The sequence below is a fragment of the Schistocerca gregaria genome, chromosome 8, assembly GCF_023897955.1.
Source record: "Schistocerca gregaria isolate iqSchGreg1 chromosome 8, iqSchGreg1.2, whole genome shotgun sequence".
Lineage (NCBI taxonomy): Eukaryota > Metazoa > Arthropoda > Insecta > Orthoptera > Acrididae > Schistocerca > Schistocerca gregaria.
Window position 1 is genome coordinate 393,141,584 of NC_064927.1, and position 21,437 is coordinate 393,163,020.

The following is a 21,437-nucleotide window of genomic DNA, read 5'->3' on the forward strand; positions in this document are numbered from 1 at the left end:
ATAAACTTAATTTTAGGTTATAATACATGTGTTGCTATACAGGTATTTTACACATTTGTCATAATAAAGTATTTTACACATTTGTCATAATACATATTGTTGTGATCTATACAATTATTTTTACATGGTTATCATTCAAGAATTCTTCTACCGTATAGTAGCATTTATTTTTTAGATATGTTTCCAAGTCTCCTTCAGTATATTTTAGAGGTGGGTCACATTTCCCCTTCCAGATAGTATTTGTAAATTTCATGCCCATATAATGTGGAGTTTTTTCAAATAGTGTTAGTCTATGGGTAGGTAACATGTAACTTGCTCTATGCCTGGTCTCATACTGATGCAAGAAGCAGTTGCCTTCAAAAAGTTGTGGGTTTCTTTTTGTGAATATGAGAAGCTCATATATATATAAGCTAGGTATGGACATTAGATCTAGTTTCTCAAATATAGGTTTGCAGTGTTGTCTCCTTTTTGCTCCTACCATGGCTCGGATTATCTTTTTTTGTAGCCTAAAGGCTTTGAGCAGATTTGTTTTCTCAGACCCCCAAAAAATTATACTATACCTTATGACTGATACAAAATATGCATAATATACAGTTTTCTTTACAGCTAAATCAGTAATGCTATATAGGACATTCATGGCATATACGAGACTGTTCAGTCGACTTAGTATGCTGTCTACATGGTAACCCCACAGCATATTCTTATTCACTAGTACCCCAAGGAATTTGACACAGTTTGCAGTGTCCAATTTTTTGTCTTTGTATGTTATTTCATTTATACATTGAGCCGATTGTTTTGTGGTGAAATGAACAATTTCTGTTTTTGTAAGATTTAATTTCAAGCTGTTATTTTTGACCCATTTCTCCACTTCCCCAAGTGTTTGCTCAATACGATGGATTAAGTCTTTATCAGTTTTGCAGCATACTATTGCTGTTGAGTCATCTGCGTAGAGGATGGTATCGGACTGAATCTGGCATGGCATATCATTAATATAATACAAAAATAGTAGAGGCCCTAATATAGAACCTTGCGGTACGCCTAACTGAGTGTGTTTCCAGCCAGAGACTAATTTTTTGTTACTGTTGTTTACAAGTACTCTTTGTTTCCTGTTTGCCAAGTATGACGACATCCAATTAAGAGATTTTCCTTGAAAACCATAGTTTGTCAGTTTTTGGAGAAGCAGGTCATGATTTACCATATCAAAAGCTTTGGTAAGATCACAGAAGATGCCCGATACACACAGTCTATCGTCAAGACATCTGCTAACTTTTGTGACCAGTTCGTTTATTGCCCGAGTTGTGCTGCAGCCTTTCCTGAAACCATACTGATTGCGTAAAATAATGCTGTGGGATGAATTGTAATTTTGCATCTGATCACATGCTGCTCTTTCAAATATTTTTGAAAAAATTGGTAATAGTGAGATAGGCCTATAGTTTCCCATTTCGTCTTGTTCGCCTTTTTTATGAATTGGCCTTACTTCTGCATATTTTAATCGGTCTGGGAAACATCCTTCATCAAAAGACTGGTTGATTAAGAGGGAGAGTGGATGCGCAATACTATGACAGGCTATTTTTATTATTTTAGTGGGGACCTCATCCCAAACCACAGAGTTTAAATTTTTTAGGGACATTATGATTTTTATAACATCAGAGCTGGAAACATGGGAAAATTTAAAACCCGTGCAATTTTGCTCTGCAGCACTACCCTTTGTACTTGGTGGTGGATAATCACTAGTTTTATTACAATTTATGAAGAAGTCATTGAAGGATTCACAAATGGTACTGGGATCTGTAACAGCTCTACCATTTATCATTAGTTTTGTGGGGCATTTTTTCTCCATTTCATTGCCGACCTCACTTCTTATAACAGACCAAACAGCTTTTGATTTGTTTTTAGCATTTGAGATATAGCTATTATTTGCAATACGCTTTGCTAATTTAACTACTTTGTCAAATATTTTTTTGTATGTGCTTACGTATTTAAGAAATTCAGGACTTCGATTTACTTTTGCCTCCATATGCAGTTTCCTCTTTGTAGCACTAGACACTTTTATTCCTTTTGTTATCCATGATCTATTTTTAAGAGTCCTAGTCTGTACTGTTATAACAGGGAAACATTCATTGAATACACTCATGAATTCAGTTAAAAAGTTATTGTAGTTTTCATTTGTGGAAGTGTCTTTGCTGACTGACCACACAGTGGAGTTTAGTTTTTTAATAAATTCCTCTACATTTCCTTCACTAAAGCTCCTACATCTTTTTGTTGGGCAGGCTGGGTTTAGTTTTGATAGTGATACAAATAGTGCTGAATGGTCTGAGACTCCTAGATCTAGAATAAATTTTTCTTTTACACTGTAATTATAACTGCTAACAACATTATCTATACAAGTTGAAGAGGTTGCTGTAATTCTTGTGCATTGATCAAAATTTAGATTTAGCCCATATGTAGCTACCAGGTTCTTTAAATGTAAAGAAAATTTGTCATCAGTTCTTACATCAATGTTGAAATCAGCACATATAACTATTTTCTTATGCATTTTTCCTGTTTTTAATTTATATAACAATGTCTCAAATTTTTCTAGGAATACAGAACTTATGTGGTACCCAGGGGTGCGATATATACTGATGATTAGCATGTTATACTCTCCAAGTTCAATGCAACAACTCTCAAATGTATGTTCTTCATTTAAATAGCTAAAATTCTGTCTTATTTCATAGCCTATTGTGGAATGCACTAGTATGCAAGAGCCACCATACCCATCAGTCCTACAGAAGTAGGTAGCTAGTTTGTAACCTGTAAGTTTATTGAGGAGTTTGATATTTTCAGGTTCAAGCCAATGCTCATTTAGACATATTACCTTTACAGATTGTTTCATACTTTCTAACAAAATTTCTATATCATAAAGCTTGCTGATCATTCCTTCAGATAGACCTCTAATGTTCAAATGCATAATGAAATTACTACTGCAAACATTACCAGCTAAAGCATCTTTAAAACTAACTTTTTTACTACGTAATGGCACTTCCACATGCGTTTTCAGTACTTGCACTGAGTTTTTAATGTTGGGCCAAAGTCGGTTGGAATTGGCCCATTCCGCTAGTTTCCCTGCATGCTATCATTTAGGGCGGTAACGTGTTTGTTTTCACAACTCCTTTCGCGCAATATTTCATCAACAGCTTTGTTTATATCTGATGCGAGTCTCATCTTACCAGATCGATTTAGGTGCTGTCCATGCTTTGTGAAGTAAGTTTTTTCATATATGCTGACGTCAAGTAATCTTACGTTTTTGAATTTCGAACAGAAGTGTTTTAATTTTTGATTTGTTCGCCGAATTTCACTGTTTACACACGACCAGTCGGCCAGGTCAAATCTCATGGGTACATTAGTTACTATTACATTTGTAGTTGATAGCAGTTGCAGGATAACGAGCAGTTTTTTTATATATCCACTGGCTTCGTTACAGTAAACGTCGTTCGATCCCGCTATGAGAACAACACAGTCACTTTCACTGGAACTGGCACATTCTGTTTCTACATTTCTAATCACGTTTCCAAACTTAGCCCCTGGCTTAACGATGGCAGACACTTTCACGATCTCTTTAGCACTGTTTGAGACATAGTTTGAGACATTACGTGCATGGCTGTCTCCGAATATTTTTACCTTGGCTCCATGTTGCATTCCTTTTTGTGTGGTAGTAGTATTGTTCTTGGCAGATTTCGTCTTTGTTTCTAAGAGTCCACTTTCACCCAGGTCCTCTTGTACTACTAATACACTGTTTTCTTCTGAAACGTCTCTTCCTGGATTTTTAGACACCGCACCTTCCTTGTTTACACGCGAGTTACAAGTTTCAGAACACTTACTTTTGTTTACTTTTGAACGACGAGTATTATTATTCGTCAAAATGTTGTATTTGTGTTCCAATGCAGCACATTTCACTTGTAAAGCTTCAAGATCACTTTGTAACACTCTAATTATTGCATCTTTGTCTCTAATAATGTCAATATACTTTTTCTCATACGTTTCCGTTACACATGCATCACACAACCATGAGTGGTCCACTTTTATCAGTTTTATGTTCATTTTGCAACAGTTTTCGTGAAACCACCACTTACAGCATTTGCATTGGATACCTTTCCTTACTTTTTTGTTGCACAGCCTACAATTATTACCACCTTTCACTTCATTATCATCACTTTTGTCGGAGCAATTTACACCTACTAGTCCGATCGGCGCCAAGTGTTGAAGAACTGAGGAGTCTACCGCCAAGAAAAGAGGTCGGTGTGTAACATGTGAATGAGCAAGGAACACATCTACTACCATAAGGTGTAACTCACGTCATAGCTTTGTTTCCAAAGGACATGCAAGTCCGTTGCTCGTGGGCGTGCGGTAGCGTCCTCGCTTCCCGCGCCCGGGTTCCATTATGTTAAGTCCCGTAGTGCTCAGAGCCAAAGGACTTGTAAAAACAGTGCATACAAGTGAGAACTGTAAAGCATTTCCCGAAAATGTGCAAGACAGTTAACTGTGTAGAAGGAAGCAACTGCGTAATAACTCATATTTCTTCAATATGTAAAGCCTTTGTCCTTTTATATTGCAATGAAAGAGTGTTTTTGTTCAGTATGTGCTTTAAAAAATGTTGGAATAGATTGATATGACAGCTGCGGCAATAGAATGATAGGAAACTTTCTTATTTGTTTAATCAAATAGCAAAATTGGCGGTGTAATATAAGTTTCTTGAATTGTTGTTTAAATAAACTAAAATTAAACTCATACATTTTTCCCTTGGTAGCATAGTGACAGCTTTTGCCGACAAGTGTACAAAGCATGCCTCGCGCCCGCTGGTGTTACGAAAATAGGCGCGCCTGCTGGAAGGTTAAAGTTCTTTTTAGGCTTGCTCAGACAATTTATAGTCTTTTTTCTTTTTGTTAGTGCAATGCCACTCTGGGCACATTTGTATAGGCCTGAAGTGCCAATTTTAGTGAGACAGCGCGTCATGAGGTGTTATTGGTGAAAACTGCTGACGAAAAACGTAGTCTGGTGACCTCAGAAGCCTTGCGATGACCTTAGAACTCTTGCCACTAGACAATAATGCCTCTTAAAACGCCTCAGACCGGATATTACGTGCGTATTTTATTCTATAAGTACGACAAATTCGAACCTTTGGATCTTGCTAAAGGATAATGATATCAAAAAAAGTTTCGAAGTCTCCCGAGAATATCATCTTCAGAATACATGGCAAAATTTTCGACGACCTGCCGTGAACAGAAATTATGGAAGTGACGATTCCCACAACTGGTACTTTTTGTAGCTAAAAGTCGTGGCTTTTCGGCGTTTTCTCAAGCATCGTCCATTATCAAATGGTGATTTTGTAAGACACCTCAGGTCCATCCTAGACCACACCTCATGAAAACAGCCAAGCGATTGCTCAATTTGCCTGGAATGAAGGAAATGTGTCCCGTTAAAATATTGATTCTGTGCTGTAGAATAGCTTCAGTATGCCAGTTCTTCCGATAGGTATACAAATGGTTTTTGTGCCGAAGACATCCAAAACAATTGATACCTTGTATCTGTCATCAATAGAATTATGATATGTCCCCCTGAAAAATCGAATTTTTACGCGTGGCTTTTTGGAACATGTTGGTACCATGCACTGTTGTCTATGGACCGATTGCATCTGTGAAGATATGCTTAATGTTTAATAACAAATTATATTTATCCTACACTACTGGCCATTAAAACTACTACACCACGAAGATGACGTGCTACAGATGCGAAATTTAACCGACAGGAAGAAGATGCCGTGATATGCAAATGATTAACTTTTCAGAGCATTCATACAAGGTTGGCGCCGGTGGCGACACCTAAATCGTGCTGACACGAGGAATTGTTTCCGACCGATTTCTCATACACAAACAGCAGTTGACCGGCGTTGCCTGGTAAAACGTTGTTGTCATGCCTCGTGAAAGGAGGAGAAATGCGTACCATCACGTATCCGCCTTTGATAAACGTCGGATTGTAGCCTATCGCGATTGCGGTTTATCGTATCGCGACATTGCTGCTCGCGTTGGTCGAGATCCAATGACTGTTAGCAGAATATGGAATCGGTGGGTTCAGGAGGGTAATACGGAACGCCGTGCTGGATCCCAACAGCCTCTTATCACTAGCAGTCGAGATGACAGGCCTCTTATCCGCATGGCTGTAACGGATCGTGCAGCCACATCTCGATCCCTGAGTCAACTGATGTGAACGTTTGCAAGACAACAACCATCTCCACGAACAGTTCGATGACGTTTGCAGCAGCATGGACTATCAAACTCGAAGACCGTGGCTGCGGTTACCCTTGCCGCTGCATCACAGACAGAAGCGCTTACGATGGTATACTCATCGACGAACCTGGGTGCACGAATGGCAAAACGTCATTTTTTCGGATGAATCCAGGTTCTGTTTGCAGCATCATGATGGTCGCATACGTGTTTGGCGACATCGCGGTGAATGCACATTGGAAGCGTGTATTCGTCATCGCCATACTGGCGTATCACCCGGCGTGATGGTATGGGGTGCCATTGGTTACACGTCTCGGTCACCTCTTGTTAGCATTGACGGCACTTTGAACAGTGGACGTTACATTTCAAATTTGTTACGACCGGTGGCTCTACCCTTCATTCGGTCCCTGCAAAAGCCTACATTTTAACAGGATAATGCACGACCGCATGTTGCAGGTCCTGTACAGTCCTTTCTGGATACAGAAAATGTTCGATTGCTGCCCTGGCCAGCACATTCTCCAGATCTCTCACCAATTGAAAACGTCTGGTCAATGGTGGCCGAGCAACTGGCTTGTCACAATACGACAGTCAATACTCTTGATGAACTGTGGTATCGTGTTGAAGCTGCATGGACAGCTGTACCTGTACACGCCATCCAAGCTCTGTTTGACTCAATGCCCAGGCGTATCGAGGCCGTTATTACGGCCAGAGGTGGTTGTTCTGGGTATTGATTTCTCAGGATCTATGCACCCAAATTGCGTGAAAATGTAATGACATGTCAGTTCTAATATAATATATTTGTCCAATGAATACCCTTTTCTCATGTGCATTTCTTCTTGGTGTAGCAATTTTAATGGCCAGTAGTGTATATTTCGTTCCAATGAGCATTTTTATGTTTCTCTAAATACTCACCTCTGCCTGGGGAGTGATAGTGACTAGATTGGATATTGTATAAAATTAGACAGTTAAAAAATGTGATTTTGTACGGAAGCTTATGACCGCACAGTTGAGCGCCTCATAAACCGAACATCCAATATTCCGGGAAATTCCTTATTTTAAATCATGTCAAACCTTCTTTAAAATTACAATACAATTGGGTTACTATATGCTGAGATGGGGCCTAATTGCTCGTCTTGGCCTGAGCCCAGCGGCCCCGGAGACGACAGCGCTACTCACTGCACAATTTGTTCGTTGGAGTGGTGTAAGTATCGGCTATCGGGTGGTCCTACCCGCCCGATATCACGGCAAGGAACGTTCTTTTTTCGGTGGGTCGCAACGCCTACACACATCCAGTTTCTCAGTAGTTTGGTCTCTTGGTTGGAACGTGCATAGGGACCTTAACTGACAATATCCGATTTGGCGCCGTTTCTCCTCAGTGACGTCACAGCAGGTGTCGCTAACTGCGTGAGTTCATAACGGGAAGCCAGAATACGCCCCTCCGAACATCTCAGTTTGACGTTAGTGAAACGCGGGGATCAGAAAGTACAGTGGCGGGGAATCTACGGGGGAAGCCGCGGAACAAGGTTAGTTTCCGGTAGCACCGCTGCACGGCTCTGTGTGGCGGCTGGAGCACATGTAGCATCAGCAACAGGTGTTGGTAGTTCAGTGCGGCAGCCGGCACGGGTGCAAGTAACACGTATATCTCTGCACGTCGAGCAGCATGCGGTTTCCAGATGACTCGGTCTGGTAAGTATCGGTGCTGGCAATAAGTAAACACCGCAGCCTGTAGCAAACGATACAAAAATAATAGCTTCATCTAATTTTACTTGCTATCTGTTCACTCATTCCAGCTGCAATATCTGGTTGTCTGTTGCGTTACTGCTTAGTTTTTCGAATTAGTGTGACGTTTCTACAAATTCGCTGTGTGTATTTCAGAGTCTCGAATGGCAACATTGAATTTTGTTTCTTGAAGCTTACGATTAATGTGTCGATGTACTTGTTTCGTGGTTTTTCACATTGAATTTCTGCGAGTCACGTCAAACATGACATGAAAATTGTGCAATTTCCACCTTGGTGATAGCACCGATGGTACTTTCTGATAAGCCACGGCCATTCATTGATGAGTCAATCTTATGACTGGTTTTAGACCGTGTTCCTTCAATTGTTGACAGACAATTAAACCGCTATCTTCCATCGCTCTTCTATAAAGAAATAAGATTGTTGTTAAGCGTATCATATCCTCACAAAGAAATGTTCGTTTACAGCGCTGTCCATCAACAGAATTAGCATTTCTGATAATCAAGGAAAAACTACTACATTTGTATAAGACAATAGCAAAATCTAAAATAATTTAATTTAGCCTAAACCTCAAAGCCCAGAAGAAGAAAATGCAAAACTGTAAGACTCACGAAGTAAACAACAAACTGGAAACTTTGTCAGCGCAGTAGATTGCTAACCGAAGGAGCCCAGGTTCGATTACCGGCCGGGTCGGAGATTTTATCCGCTCGGGCAGTGGCTGTTATGTTGTTCTTAAATTCGTATCGTCATTACTGGCACGAAAGTCTCATCAAACACAGTCGTATCGTCTTTCAACTGATCAAATGGCTACATGGATGCGAACGGAAAGCCAATTAATTGAAACTGGACTCAGAACTTAGTTTGCTGAAATTGGAAGCGGACACTTGTAACTTAACTCTAAGCAGTATGTTTATTCTGTACATTATTTTATTAGAGTATTCACAGTTTCAGCTTACATGGAAATTGTAATCAGTGCAACTGTTGGGGTTAGCTAGTGTAGCGCTGAAAACAATTAGACAATTAAGAACACGGATCTGATTTATTTACATCCAATCTGCCGACATTATAAGAACGTTCTGTGTGACGTCCTCTCTTCAAATATTGAAACAAACTATATCGCACTGACGAAGGTAGCACTTCATTGAAAAATACCTAATAATGTAGGAACAAAAACTGGTACTAACTGGCTCCACCTATGGTGATTTCGGTCTGCTTCTGTTGATGACGGGGATTTCCCGTCTTTAAACATTTCTATTAGCTCTTGATGAGTAGATCTATGGTCTCTGACCATCAACCACCCCCTTCCCCCTCCCATAATCTCTACAACTCCTCCATATCCTCAATTGCTGCACGCTTCAAAGCAATTACTTTATATACAAGAGCTGCAGCCGAGTATATGGAATCTGAATATCGGTGTGTGTGTGTGTGTGTGTGTGTGTGTGTGTGTGTGTGTGTGCAGGTTTTTGGATGGCTCCTCATAGATTGTTGAATATCTCGCCACTACTATTGGTGTGAGAATCCTGTGTGTTAGCCTGGGTCATTGTACCGTTCACTCTTCCATGAAGTAGTACAAGGAAGTAAAACGTTTATCTTGGGACATTTAATATGAATTTGATGTCGCTCGGTGACCTTCTGGCAGCAAACAGTGATGATTGTACCATCATGGTGGCAACTCCTACTGTTGTTAAATGTTTATAAGTTACATAGGCGCACAGGACCTTAAATTGGGTTTTTTGAGATGAGAAACCAGTGTGCGTAAATACATTTTTTTTTTTCATTTATATGAGCTCTGCCGTTCTGATTGTGTTTCTAACTGCTGAAATAACCGTATCTTCAATGATGGAAACAGTCGCCATTTGTCCTGTGTTCGCTAGCAGCTATCCATTCTCCGTCAACTTACGGGCCTCAGTTGCATATGATCACCTAATAGCACCCTGTCTCACGTAGTTCATCCTAGATCTGCTCCCACAGTTGCTAGGTACTGAAGCTCACTCGCGAGAGGGCGTTGTCTTAGGCAACGGTGCCACACCACACTTCGATATTGTGCACGATTTCTTTAACGAGATACCCTAATCGTTTTGTTTGCTCGCATATGTCGTCAACCATTGTTAGCGCGATTGTTGGAGATCAGTCGTGTTTCTTTTTTTGGTTTTTGTAATTGTGGTGAATGGAACCATTGTCTCAGCTGATGATACATATCTTCATGCGCAACGCATCTTAAGGATATTTTGAAGAGTGCGATACAACGGTATGCGCCAATGTACACATCGATCAGGTCTTTACGGGTTTCCTGTCATTTATTTAGTAAATTAAAATATGCTGCCTGCTGTTCAGACTCCTGTACCATCTGTAACCAGTTTGTTGATGCGGCCATTTTCCGCAGAAAATATATAAGTAGTCTTGACCATTTTGTGCTTCCACAGCTGACTGATTGAAAAAGTTAGTAAGTCACCGCAGCTGTATTTCAGCAACGTTTATGACAACATAAGCGGTTTCTTTCGAAACGAACATCTTCAGGTGACACGAAAATTCACCAACAGTCTTCCTACGTTAACAGTCAGAAAGTGACAGGAATCGTGAGTCACGACAACTCATTTCTGCCTCTTTGTGAGAATCGGTTACGAAGATTAGTGGTAAATTTTCGGTGTCACTTGAAAATTTTGTTTTAGACGAAACCGATTGCAGCATAATAAACGTGCCTGAAATAAATCTGCGGTGATTTTATTAACATTTATGGTCCAAATGGCTCTGAGCACTGTGGAACTTAACATCTGAGGTCATCAGTCCCCTAAAACTTAGAACTACTTAAACCTAACTAACTTAAAGACATCATACATATCCATGCCCGAGGCAGGATTCGAACCTGCGACCGTAGCAGTCGTGAGGCTCTAGACTGAAGCGCCTAGAACCGCTCGGTCACACGAGCCGGCAACATTTATCTAAATATTCGTTTTATAAATTGAGACACCTTTTTCTTGCTGCAGTTTATATTTATTTGCGCTCTACGTGCGCTTCTCCCTTTACGTTAAGACATCCACAGTGGATTTAATCTGGAATAATAGAATTTTGTTTTTATATGCGTTACTTATGGATCAGAAAGCAATTCATATAATAATTTTTACATTAAGATGTTATTACTCACAGTTATTCGACTGTCCGACCAAAATCTGCGTTTTCCCTCATCTGGACGTTCACTTCATTTATAAAACATCGACACATTTTCACGTCGCGACCTTTCTGTTTGTAGTTTTCATATTCCGTTACTAAACTACTGTGGAACACCGCTACTAACCTGAGAAGAACTACGGATTTCTTACAAGGAAGCTACAGTGTTCCGACGGAAATAGTGTACAGTTCTCCTAAGACAAATCTACAGTTGTCGCCACATACGCAGTGCGGTTCCACAGCAGTTAACCAACGAAATATGAGAAACACAAAACGAAAAGTTTGTAAGGTGGAAATCTGTCGATGTTTTCATGTTTCAAGTGACAATGCGACCTCTAATCTATTTCTAAATGAGAGGAAACGCTTATTTCGGCCGGACAGTCCATTAGAAAATGAGCATTTGCACTGTTCTGATATCAAAAGGTTGAGACATCTTGTGTATTTGAACCGTGATCATCAGCCATTGAGGGATACAAACTCTCAATACTTCTTCATGAATGATTTTCGACTAGACTCGTCCATGCTGCTCTATTATATTTTCTGTGTTGTGTAACGTCTGTCTGTTACTCATCGCCTGGATATTTTCGTATCTCTTGAACCCAATTAAGAATTTCCGCCCTTTATCAACCAGCCATTCACCTAGCAACAGTAGCAGTACGGCCATAATTATATCTTGTTCAGCAATCTGTTCTACACTGGAGGGGCCAAAGAAACTGTACACCGGACTAATATCGTCGCCAGCGAGCACGCAGAAGTGCCGCAACACGACGTGGCATGGACTCGACTAATGTCTGAAGCAGTGCTGGAGGGAGCTGACGCCATCAATCCTGTAGGACTGTTCATAAATCCGGTATCCCAGATATGCTCAATAATGTTCACCTCTGGGAAGTTTGATGGCCAGCGGAAGTGTTTAAACACAGAAGAGTGTTCCTGGAGCCACTCTGTAGCAATTCTGGACGTTTAGGATGTCGCATTGACCTGCTGTAATTACCCAAGTCCGTCGGAATGCAAATGGTTCAAATGGCTCTGAGCACTATGGGACTTAACATCTGAGGTCATCAGTCCCCTAGAACTTAGAACTACTTAAACCTAACTAACCTAAGGCAGGATTCAAACTTGCGACCGTAGCGGTCGTGCGGTTCCAGACTGTAGCGCCTAGAACCGCTCCGCCACTGCGGCCAGCCGTCGGAATACACAACTGACATGTATGGATGCAGGTGATCAGACAGAATGCTTACGTACGTGTCACCTGGCAGAGTCGTATCTAGACGTATGAAGGGCCTCACATCACTCCAACTGCACACGCCCCACACCATTACAGAGCCTCCACCAGCTTGAACAGTACCCTGCTGACATGCAAGGTCCATGGATTAGTGAGGTAAACTCCATACCCGTACACGTCCATCCGCTAGATAGAATTTGAAACTCGTCCGACCAGGCAACAAGTTTCCAATCATCAACAGTCAATATCGGTGTTGACGGGCACAGGGGAGGCGTAAAGCTTTTTCGTGCAGTCATCAAGGGTACATGAGTGGCCCTTCGGGTCCGAAAGCCCATATCGACGATGTTTCGTTGAATGATTCACACGCTGACACTTGTTGATGGCCCAGCGTTGAAATCTGGAGCAGTTTGCGGAAGGGTTGCACTTCTATCACATTGAACGATTCTCTCCAGTCGTCGCTGGTTCCGTTCATGCAGGATCTTTTTCCGGCCGCAGCGACATCGGATATTTGATGTTTTTGTGGATTCCTGATATTCACGGTACGCTTGTGAAATGGTCGTATGGGAAAATCCCCACTTCATCGCTACATCAGAGATGCTGTGTCCCATCGCTCGTGCACCATTTTCAAACACACTTAAATCTTGATAACCTGCCATTTTAGCAGCAGTAACCGATGTAACAAATGCACCAGACACTTGTTGTCTTATATAGGCGCTGTCGAACGCAGCGCCGAATGCTGCCTGTTTACGTATCTCTGTATTTGAATACGCATGCCTATACCAGTTTCTTTTGCGCTTCAGTGTAAAACAACCCGCCCTCCTAGCATTGTCTATCATGCATGACATTTCTTCATTGCTCGCGGAACAATCTCTCGTTTTTGTATGAATTGCGCACGGAAAGTACATGGCTGACGGTCGTAAATCAAAACTAGTAGTACACACTGATCATGAACTTCCTCGTGTCAAATACGGCGCAAGCTTAATTTTGAAAACAAGGGTTTACCGAACGTGTTATAATTAAAATAAATAGGCTAACTGTTTCCAGCTGAGGCACTAACCGCAGCAATGGATAACAGCGACACACGGATCGGAAACGGAGCTGGTGCTAATCTAATGTTGTGGGATGCATACTTTACAAATCAAGGCGCTGCTGTTAAGTCACTGTTACACCGCCTTCCTTACTTCCTTCCCTCTGTTATTCCACGAATGTGCCCTGCCTGAGACCGGTGGCGCTGTGGTCGCTAGATGCACATCGATTCGGTCTCTCCTTCTGAAGCGTACATGAGTGTAAGGCTATACTACGCTTAAAATTACTTGATTGTTGACGTCTGTCACTTGGCATTGCAGTGTTGCCACATCGGCTACCACTCGGTCAAAGGAGATACGTAAACACTGCGGATCACTTCAAAAGTGTGGAAATGCTGTTCGTGTAACACGGATCGATTTTAGAAGCTCCTGTCATCAGGTATGCATGAGCGCGAGATGCTCTGCCCACAGCTGATTTTAAATGAGCAATAACTGAACTAAGGCACGCAACGCGTTTTGTAGCCCTGAATTTACACAAAACCAGTTGCAACGATCATTTGCTCGTTTCAAAAAGTTCGTCTTCACGCCACGTATGAAGTTCACCTACTGTAATCCGGTCTCTTTGATGATAATAACTGAATATGGTAGCCGAATCACGTCTTGTGCGAAAAAATCCATTAGTCTTTGGCTAGTGGTGTGCAAGAAATGTGCGTTATTTCGATGCCATCGTTTTATGCGTGATTTTCTGGGTGTCTTTGTCATGTTCGGTGATATGTGAAATGAAAGGTCCGGACCCAGGATTCGTGATCCACACACAACAAGAAAAAAGCCGGACAAGGAACTGGATGTGAACTGACCGTCTGTTGTGGCAGTTTGTCAATGGCAAACAATTCCGTCATGACGTTGAGTGCTCTGGTTAGAGGGAGACAACACTAACACGTGAAGAAGTGTCAACTATCAGGTAATTTGAATCAGAGTATAGTCTTGCTGTTGTGAAGTAGCTTTGACCAGGCCGAATAACCGATTGTCTGGATCACATGGTCACTGACCAAGTTGTTTTTTGTGAGATGAGTGAGGATATTAAGACGAAAATCAAGTGATATGTTGTATACAATTGTAAACGTGATGTCTGGAATAAGTTCTGCGCTATAGTCCTTGATTCAGACGAAAAACTTAGAAATTTCGTCCTACGCAAAGTCGTCATATTCTTGTTAGTTCCACCTCCACCATGACAAAACGTGTGTGCTGCGCCATACGAAAACTGGGCACAGAGAAAAGTCACTGTTGTATCCCTGCGACCAAATTGCAACCTACATTGTTTTGGTTATGGCAACTTTTGTTAATGGGTCAATAAATTGTGTGGCTTACCGTTCGTTTCTACAACTTTTTCGAAGACTGCTGAAAATTTATTTGAATAATTAATCAACATTTGGAGAAAGCAGTTCATCCTCATGTCATGTTTTCTTGTACAGTCCTCCGGCTCGGTGACGACTCGAAAGTGTGTGCATGTCACTGTAATTGTTAGAAATTCTCTCTATAGAACGATATTTACTGCTAACCGATCAATGTGTTCGTTGATATACCGGTTTGTTTTCAAACTTAAGACAACTAAATATCTTGAAAACAGCACATGCCAAGTGAAAAGTTAATATTAGTGAAGGGACATCTGTCTGTGCTATAACCGGCCACCTCCTGACCACCGCTCGTGCGTGGGCGGTATCAACTTTGTATTTTCACAAGCTGCAACGTGGTCGCGAGTTGAACAGTGACCCGAAAATAGAATGAATTTCCTTTTTTTTCACGTCTATAGTCACAAACTTTTAAGTCCTCAGACTATCGTTGTCAGTCAGCAATGACCATCTTCAGGTCTGTTTTATAAAAACATATCCTAATACCCTATGTCTTCAGTGTATTAGGACATGTTTTTATACAGCAGATCTGAAGATGGACATTGCTGACCGAAACTGGTAGTCTGAGGACTTAAATGTTTGTGACCATAGACGTGAAAAACAGGACATTTATTTGTATTTTCAAATGAGAAGCCAAACTTTTTATTGCATATGCCGTTTCTACCCCAAAAAATACAAACGGTTTTACTCAAACCTTTGTTTCCCATTCGTGGTAGATGGCGCTGTAATCAAAAAATATCAAGTGTGCCTGTTTTTGGAATTAAGAACCAACGCACTTGATTGGAGACTACGTTTAAGATGTAAATGCAAACCTGTGTGCTGACGGTTGATATTAGTGCTCGAACGTTACTTGAGTATTTTAAATGTGATCGTACAGTACAAATAATATGCTTATGCATTGACGTTAGTGGCAGATAAGCTACTTGTATGGTAACGTACTTTTCTGTTCCCTGTGGTTTTGATTGTGGTGAGTACCCAAACCTGAAATCCAGTCTCCACTCAGTTTTGTCGCTTATTTCTCGCTGTGCAGAGATCCTGTTCTGACAACTCCCAAGTACTCTTCGTCAGGGTCTATTCGGCATTCATCCCGAATGACCACTAACATCCATCGTGGTGTACAATGTAGTCCATAGAGGAGCTGGAAAGTGTACTGCATCTTGATGTAGACGTAGGGCAGCCGATTGTTGTCGATGTTGTTCATAGGTGGCATCGGTGTAACCATACATCTCACCGTACATGGCGCAGCTAGTCGCAACCGAGAGGAAAATCAAGAATTAAAGTGCTACAGATAACGGTCCCAAACATAAAACCAATATACACTAATTCTAAGGAAGGCCCTCACTTGAAGATTAGACGTAAACAGCTCAAACTCTAGCTTCGCGCAAGTAACGACGGTTGCGTTCGCTGTGGCGCCACAAGCGAAACTGGGACCCCTGGATTTAGTAGGGATACCATACGATTCTCACGTCATTCAGCCACACACTCATCAGTTGGTGAAACGCATTTGGAGTATCACGTTTATTTTTCACTTTGCCTCGTATTTAAACAATTCATTGCGTTTGCTCACACGGCACTCATTGAATAAACATTGGACCAGTGGCGGATACAGAAACCCTCAAGGAGGTGGCGCTAAAGATATCTTGAGCTACCTTTACTTTTACCGTAATAAAAATAATCAAGTCACATGCAAAGTTTAAGAAAGTTTTATTTAAACTGATTATACACATATCCAAGACAATGCCATCTTACGATATAAAAAGTTAAGTTGTGGTTATCTTCCTGATATGATGAATTCTATGCACCTATTCTTCCTGGCAAATTGGTTAATTACATCGACAATAGGACAATCAGTGTCAGGGTCAGTGTTCAACAGAGCTAAGCCATTAAGTCGATTGTCCTTCATTGTCGACCTCAGCTATGTCTTTGTACGCCACAATGTTGAAAAACTTCTTTCTACTGTAGCAATAGATGGAGGTAGACAAGCAAATATTTTGTACAGCGTGTGCAAAGTAGGATAGGCAGATCTAGAACAAACAGACAACGATCGACCCCCCCCCCCCCCCCCCCCGTATGTAATTGCCACTACAATGGACACATCACACGCACGCAACATAACAATAACAACTACTCTACTTAACGTCCATGCAAACCCAAACGCCATGACATACTTCGAACGTTACAATGGAACTTAAATAGTAGTTGTAGCCTCGCCAGAGGCATCCAGCCGAAATAGCCATCACCACCAGACTGTTGTTATGGACAGACATGGCGGTAATTCGCAAGCGAAAATGTGCAGCAGAGAGCGAAAGCTAACGGTTTAGGCTAAGTAATTTGTCGACAAAAACTTATTCATTAATTTCCCACAACTACTTTATCATTTTGACCACCAGTGAAACACCTAGTCCTATAGAGAGGCGAAAAGCAGTACTCGAATATAGTGGCTCTTCATCTGCACACAGAACAAAGATCGGTGCTTCATATCGACTGAGCAGCCACGCGTGTTCGTCTTTAAATTACTTGAACACGTTTACCTTACCGACGCTTGGCGGATCATAGATCGGCCGATACCAGGCCACAAAAAAAGTCATAGCTACACAACAAGTGTAATCACCCGAGTGACAGTAGTGCATATTATTATTTAAATCATTTACAGTGCACGTTAGTGGTTTCATTATAAACAGTTTAACGCTCACTTACTTCAACAACTTCTACGGAGTAGGCTTGTATGTGTGCGTTATCTACACAGATGACCGTGCAGTGCTAAAGCTGTGACCAGCTGCTGGGGGGCAAGTTGGCCGGAATATGGCAAACACGGCAGTTGTGGTCTAACGGCGCGCGGTAGTCAGTACGAACCCCATCGTCGCACGTTGGTTTCAAATATAGAACCTTCCATTTATCATTAAAATTTTTGTGTTTTTTAGGAAATGAATGCGAGACTATCTATCTGAGAGGCGTAGCACATCTACGTGGATAAAAACAGCCTACCAAAGTAATGATTCCATACATAAAAACTTTAATGTAAAAAAAGAATGACAATGACATTCTGTTTCTGTAGAATTACACACACCCAGATTATGTAGCTGAGGAAATGCAGATTATAATTATGTTTTAGCTAAACAGACGTTGTAGTGAGACACAGCTGCTCTAAATGTACATAATCATTCTAGCTGTAGGATAGTTCAGCTCATGATAGCTATGGTTATATCACGAGCTTAAAATTTCAAACACTTTCTTCGGAAAAAAAAACTGTCAGGCACCTGGTTAACATTAAACAAGTAAGACGTGTGCAAAAACGTATCGGAATTACAGAACCTGCCAGACAAGCAGTATCAAGATTCTGAAGAGCGCAGCACTAGACAAGGACCTAGACATATGTTTCACCATGAAAACAATCTCTACCGAGAGATGTTCTGACGTAGTCCAGTCACTGTTTTGAGGCGGGGAATACTATTCACATGGCTGTTATGTCGATCGTAATGGATTAGTGTTGACAACTTGGAGGAATATATGGGCAAGGTAAACGATATCAACAATTTAAAGTTAAATATACCTTTTCCGTTTACAACAACAAGAGGAACGATTGGACTGAATTGAAACGACGCGACTCTTGCTCTGAAATGAGTTACTGCTACAGTGATTATAGCAAAATCCAATGGAACGGCTATGAAGACTGGTATCTAATGATGAGTAAAGACGTGCCCCCTACATATTCTTCAGTTGCTAATGATTCATCATATGTCGAAGATGTACTTCTCTCTGAGTTCATTTACGTGTATTCTGCTATCTCACAGCTGACGTCACTAACCGCGTCACCTGACAGTTACAAACAGGCGTCCGACGTGTCGTCACCGAAAAGCTTTCTCTTGATGTCCTGCAGTGCTATTCATTCTGCCCCTTCAGCGCTGAACGGATAACATGACCTGGGCGTGCTCTGATATGTAATATACGTAGAGGAAACTGTCACAGGTGTGAATTGCAATGTATAGAGTGATCCGCACGCTACAGCGGCAAACCATTTCAGCTTGTCCCCATAAATCGTACTTAAAGGTACTGTGGCGCTTTCTCGCTAGTACGTGCATACTCAATATCCTATGCTGCCGTCCAGGTTCTCCTCAGTCATTACAAGAAAAGAAACAATTCGCTTGTAATACAAGAGTTACATTCTTAGACCAAGAATTCCTGTAAAATGCATTTGCTCATGATGAATACATTTATGTCGCACAGCTAATCAAGCGCACTCTCTACATTCACTAGCGTAACGTTCAAACGTCCCACACATCGAACAAAACACGTGGGATGCCTTGTGCATGGAGCACTGTGTCCAGAGAACTTGCACCGAGTACACATAAGTAGATGCAATGCACTGTCCATTTTTTTAGTGTCTCCTCTGAAAGCGCTTATAACTAAATGAGTGACCGAATCCCTTTTCCTAATTGAACCTCACGATGAGACATCGCAAATATTTCACCGACCAGAATTTCTGAAGAAAGACTATTAAGTATATATTAATTGATGTTACTGACAAACATCGTGCAAACTTAATTTTTTGTTCGACATGTATAGATACCTACTCAGGCTACAATTATTTGGATAGTCTGCCACGGATTTGGAGCACTGCATGTTTCTGATGAGAGTTCTCGTTCCACATAAAGGTACCGCGATATACAGGGTGTCCATAAAGTCCATTTACAACTTCAAAATTGTATTACAACGGCAGTTGTAGAAATATTTTAACATTTCTTTTATTGTAATCAGTGTTTATAAAAGTTTTTTGACACTGTTTATAGACCTCTATATGGGCGCTTTTAATTGCACGGAGCACATCAAGACGGTACTCAATTTCTTGCCATGCTCGCTGTAGCATAGCGTCATCAATGGTGGCAATGGCATTACGAATCGTTTGCTTCAAGTCAGCAATGTCCAGAATCTGTGATTTATACACTATATCTTTTACATACCCCAGAAAAAAGTCCAAGGCAGTAATATCTGGCGAACGCGGTGGCCAAGGGATTGGCCCATCCCTCCCAAACCATCTGCCTGGAAATGTTTCATTGAGGAACCAACTAACGTGCAGTTCCCAATATGATAGTGCACCATCTTACTGGAAAATGATATTTCGTTGTAAGTCAATCGGTTGTGGTGCTGCATATTCGATCAGAAGGTCGACGTAAACATCTGCAGTAATTGTTGACTCGTTGAAGAAAAACGGACCAATTATTCGGTTGCACCACACGTATACTTTTGGACTATCGCAGTGAAGCTCCCTACTTCCATGGGGGTGTTCAGATACCCAGATTCTCACACTGTGTCTGTTTAATGTCCCAGAAACATGAAAAGTTGCCTCGTCACTGAAACAAACTCGCTTGAGGAATGCTTCATCCTCCGAAAGGCGTTCCAGCATGTCGAGTGCGAACTCTGTCCGTTTTGGTTTGTCATTTGGCTCAAGTGTCTGCAACAGTTGCACTTTGAGTACAACCGTAAGATCTAGCGGAGGACCTTATGCGCAGTTGAGCGTGGTAGTTGCAACTGTCTGGCAGCAGTGCAGATGGACTTCGTAGGTGAATGAGTAAAGACGTTTAAAACGCTATCGATGTTTTCCTAGGATGTTCTTGGTCGGCCGCTCCTCCATTTATCCAACAGTGTCCTTGTCTCTATAAATTTTTTGTGCCGTGCACGGATTGAAGGGCGCGATGGTGGATCTCTTCCATACAGCGTTCTGAAGTTTCATTGAGCCAGAACATCCGATTTTGTCTCAATAAACCAGGACACACATTGTGCCTTCTCTTGAGGAGTTGCCATTTTATACAGGTGCAGTTCCTTCCATCAACAGAGTATCTGAAAGACAAAATTTGATTTTATTTAAAAACTTCAGTAAACAGTGATTACAATAAAAGAAATGTTGTTAAAATATTTCAACAACTGCCGTTGTAATAAAGTTTTGAAGTTTTAGTGGGACTTTATGGACACCCTGTATTTTAAGAATCACTTTTTTCGAAGGATCCCTGGAAGTGGGTGTGGCGTCACGATTATTTAGTCTTGTGGGAAACTCTTAGAGGCTGTTAAATAAAAACGAGAGACAGGAATAAAAGTAAGTAAACTGTTTATTGTTTCAAAGGTAATTGTCAAAACTGTTAATCCACTCATCCCACTGTGAGGTAAGGCGGTCAGTACATGCACGCAAAAATGTTTGCTGTTCCCTGCGGAGCCATAACTGTACCCAGGTGTACGTCCCTTCGTCCGAATCAGATCGACGGCCACGAATTATACTCTTCAGGGCGCCAAAAATATGGAAGTCGCATGGAGAGACTGTCTAGAGCAGCGGTCGGCAAATAGCGGACCGCGGAAAGTCAAAAACAGGCCGGCCAAAAAATTTTGAAAGAAAAAAATTATAAGTGTGACGCTCAAACGCATTGTTATCTACAGAAAAATATTTTTTTAGATAATTTGAGTACAGAGATGATAAACGGGTATTCATTGGACAAATATATTATACTAGAACTGACATGTGATACATTTTCACGCAATTTGGGTGCATAGATCCTGACAAATCAATACCCAGAACAACCACCTCTGGCCGTAATAACGGCCTTGATACGCCTGGGCATTGAGTGAAACAGAG

The 21,437-nt window shown here is 41.3% G+C and overlaps 1 protein-coding gene across 2 annotated transcripts in view; it reads left to right on the forward strand.

The window, feature by feature from the left end:
* The first annotated feature begins 7,828 nt into the window (after positions 1 to 7,828).
* LOC126283931 (serine protease gd-like) overlaps positions 7,829 to 21,437 on the forward strand; it is a 199,224-nt gene continuing 185,615 nt past the window's right edge. Inside the window, exon 1 of one of the 2 annotated variants that reach the window (XM_049982317.1) lies at positions 7,829 to 7,946. In XM_049982317.1, the coding sequence (XP_049838274.1) occupies positions 7,921 to 7,946 (26 nt within the window). In that variant the 5' untranslated portion in view covers positions 7,829 to 7,920. The remainder of the gene's footprint in view (positions 7,947 to 21,437) is intronic. The other variant, XM_049982316.1, reaches the window with a different exon arrangement.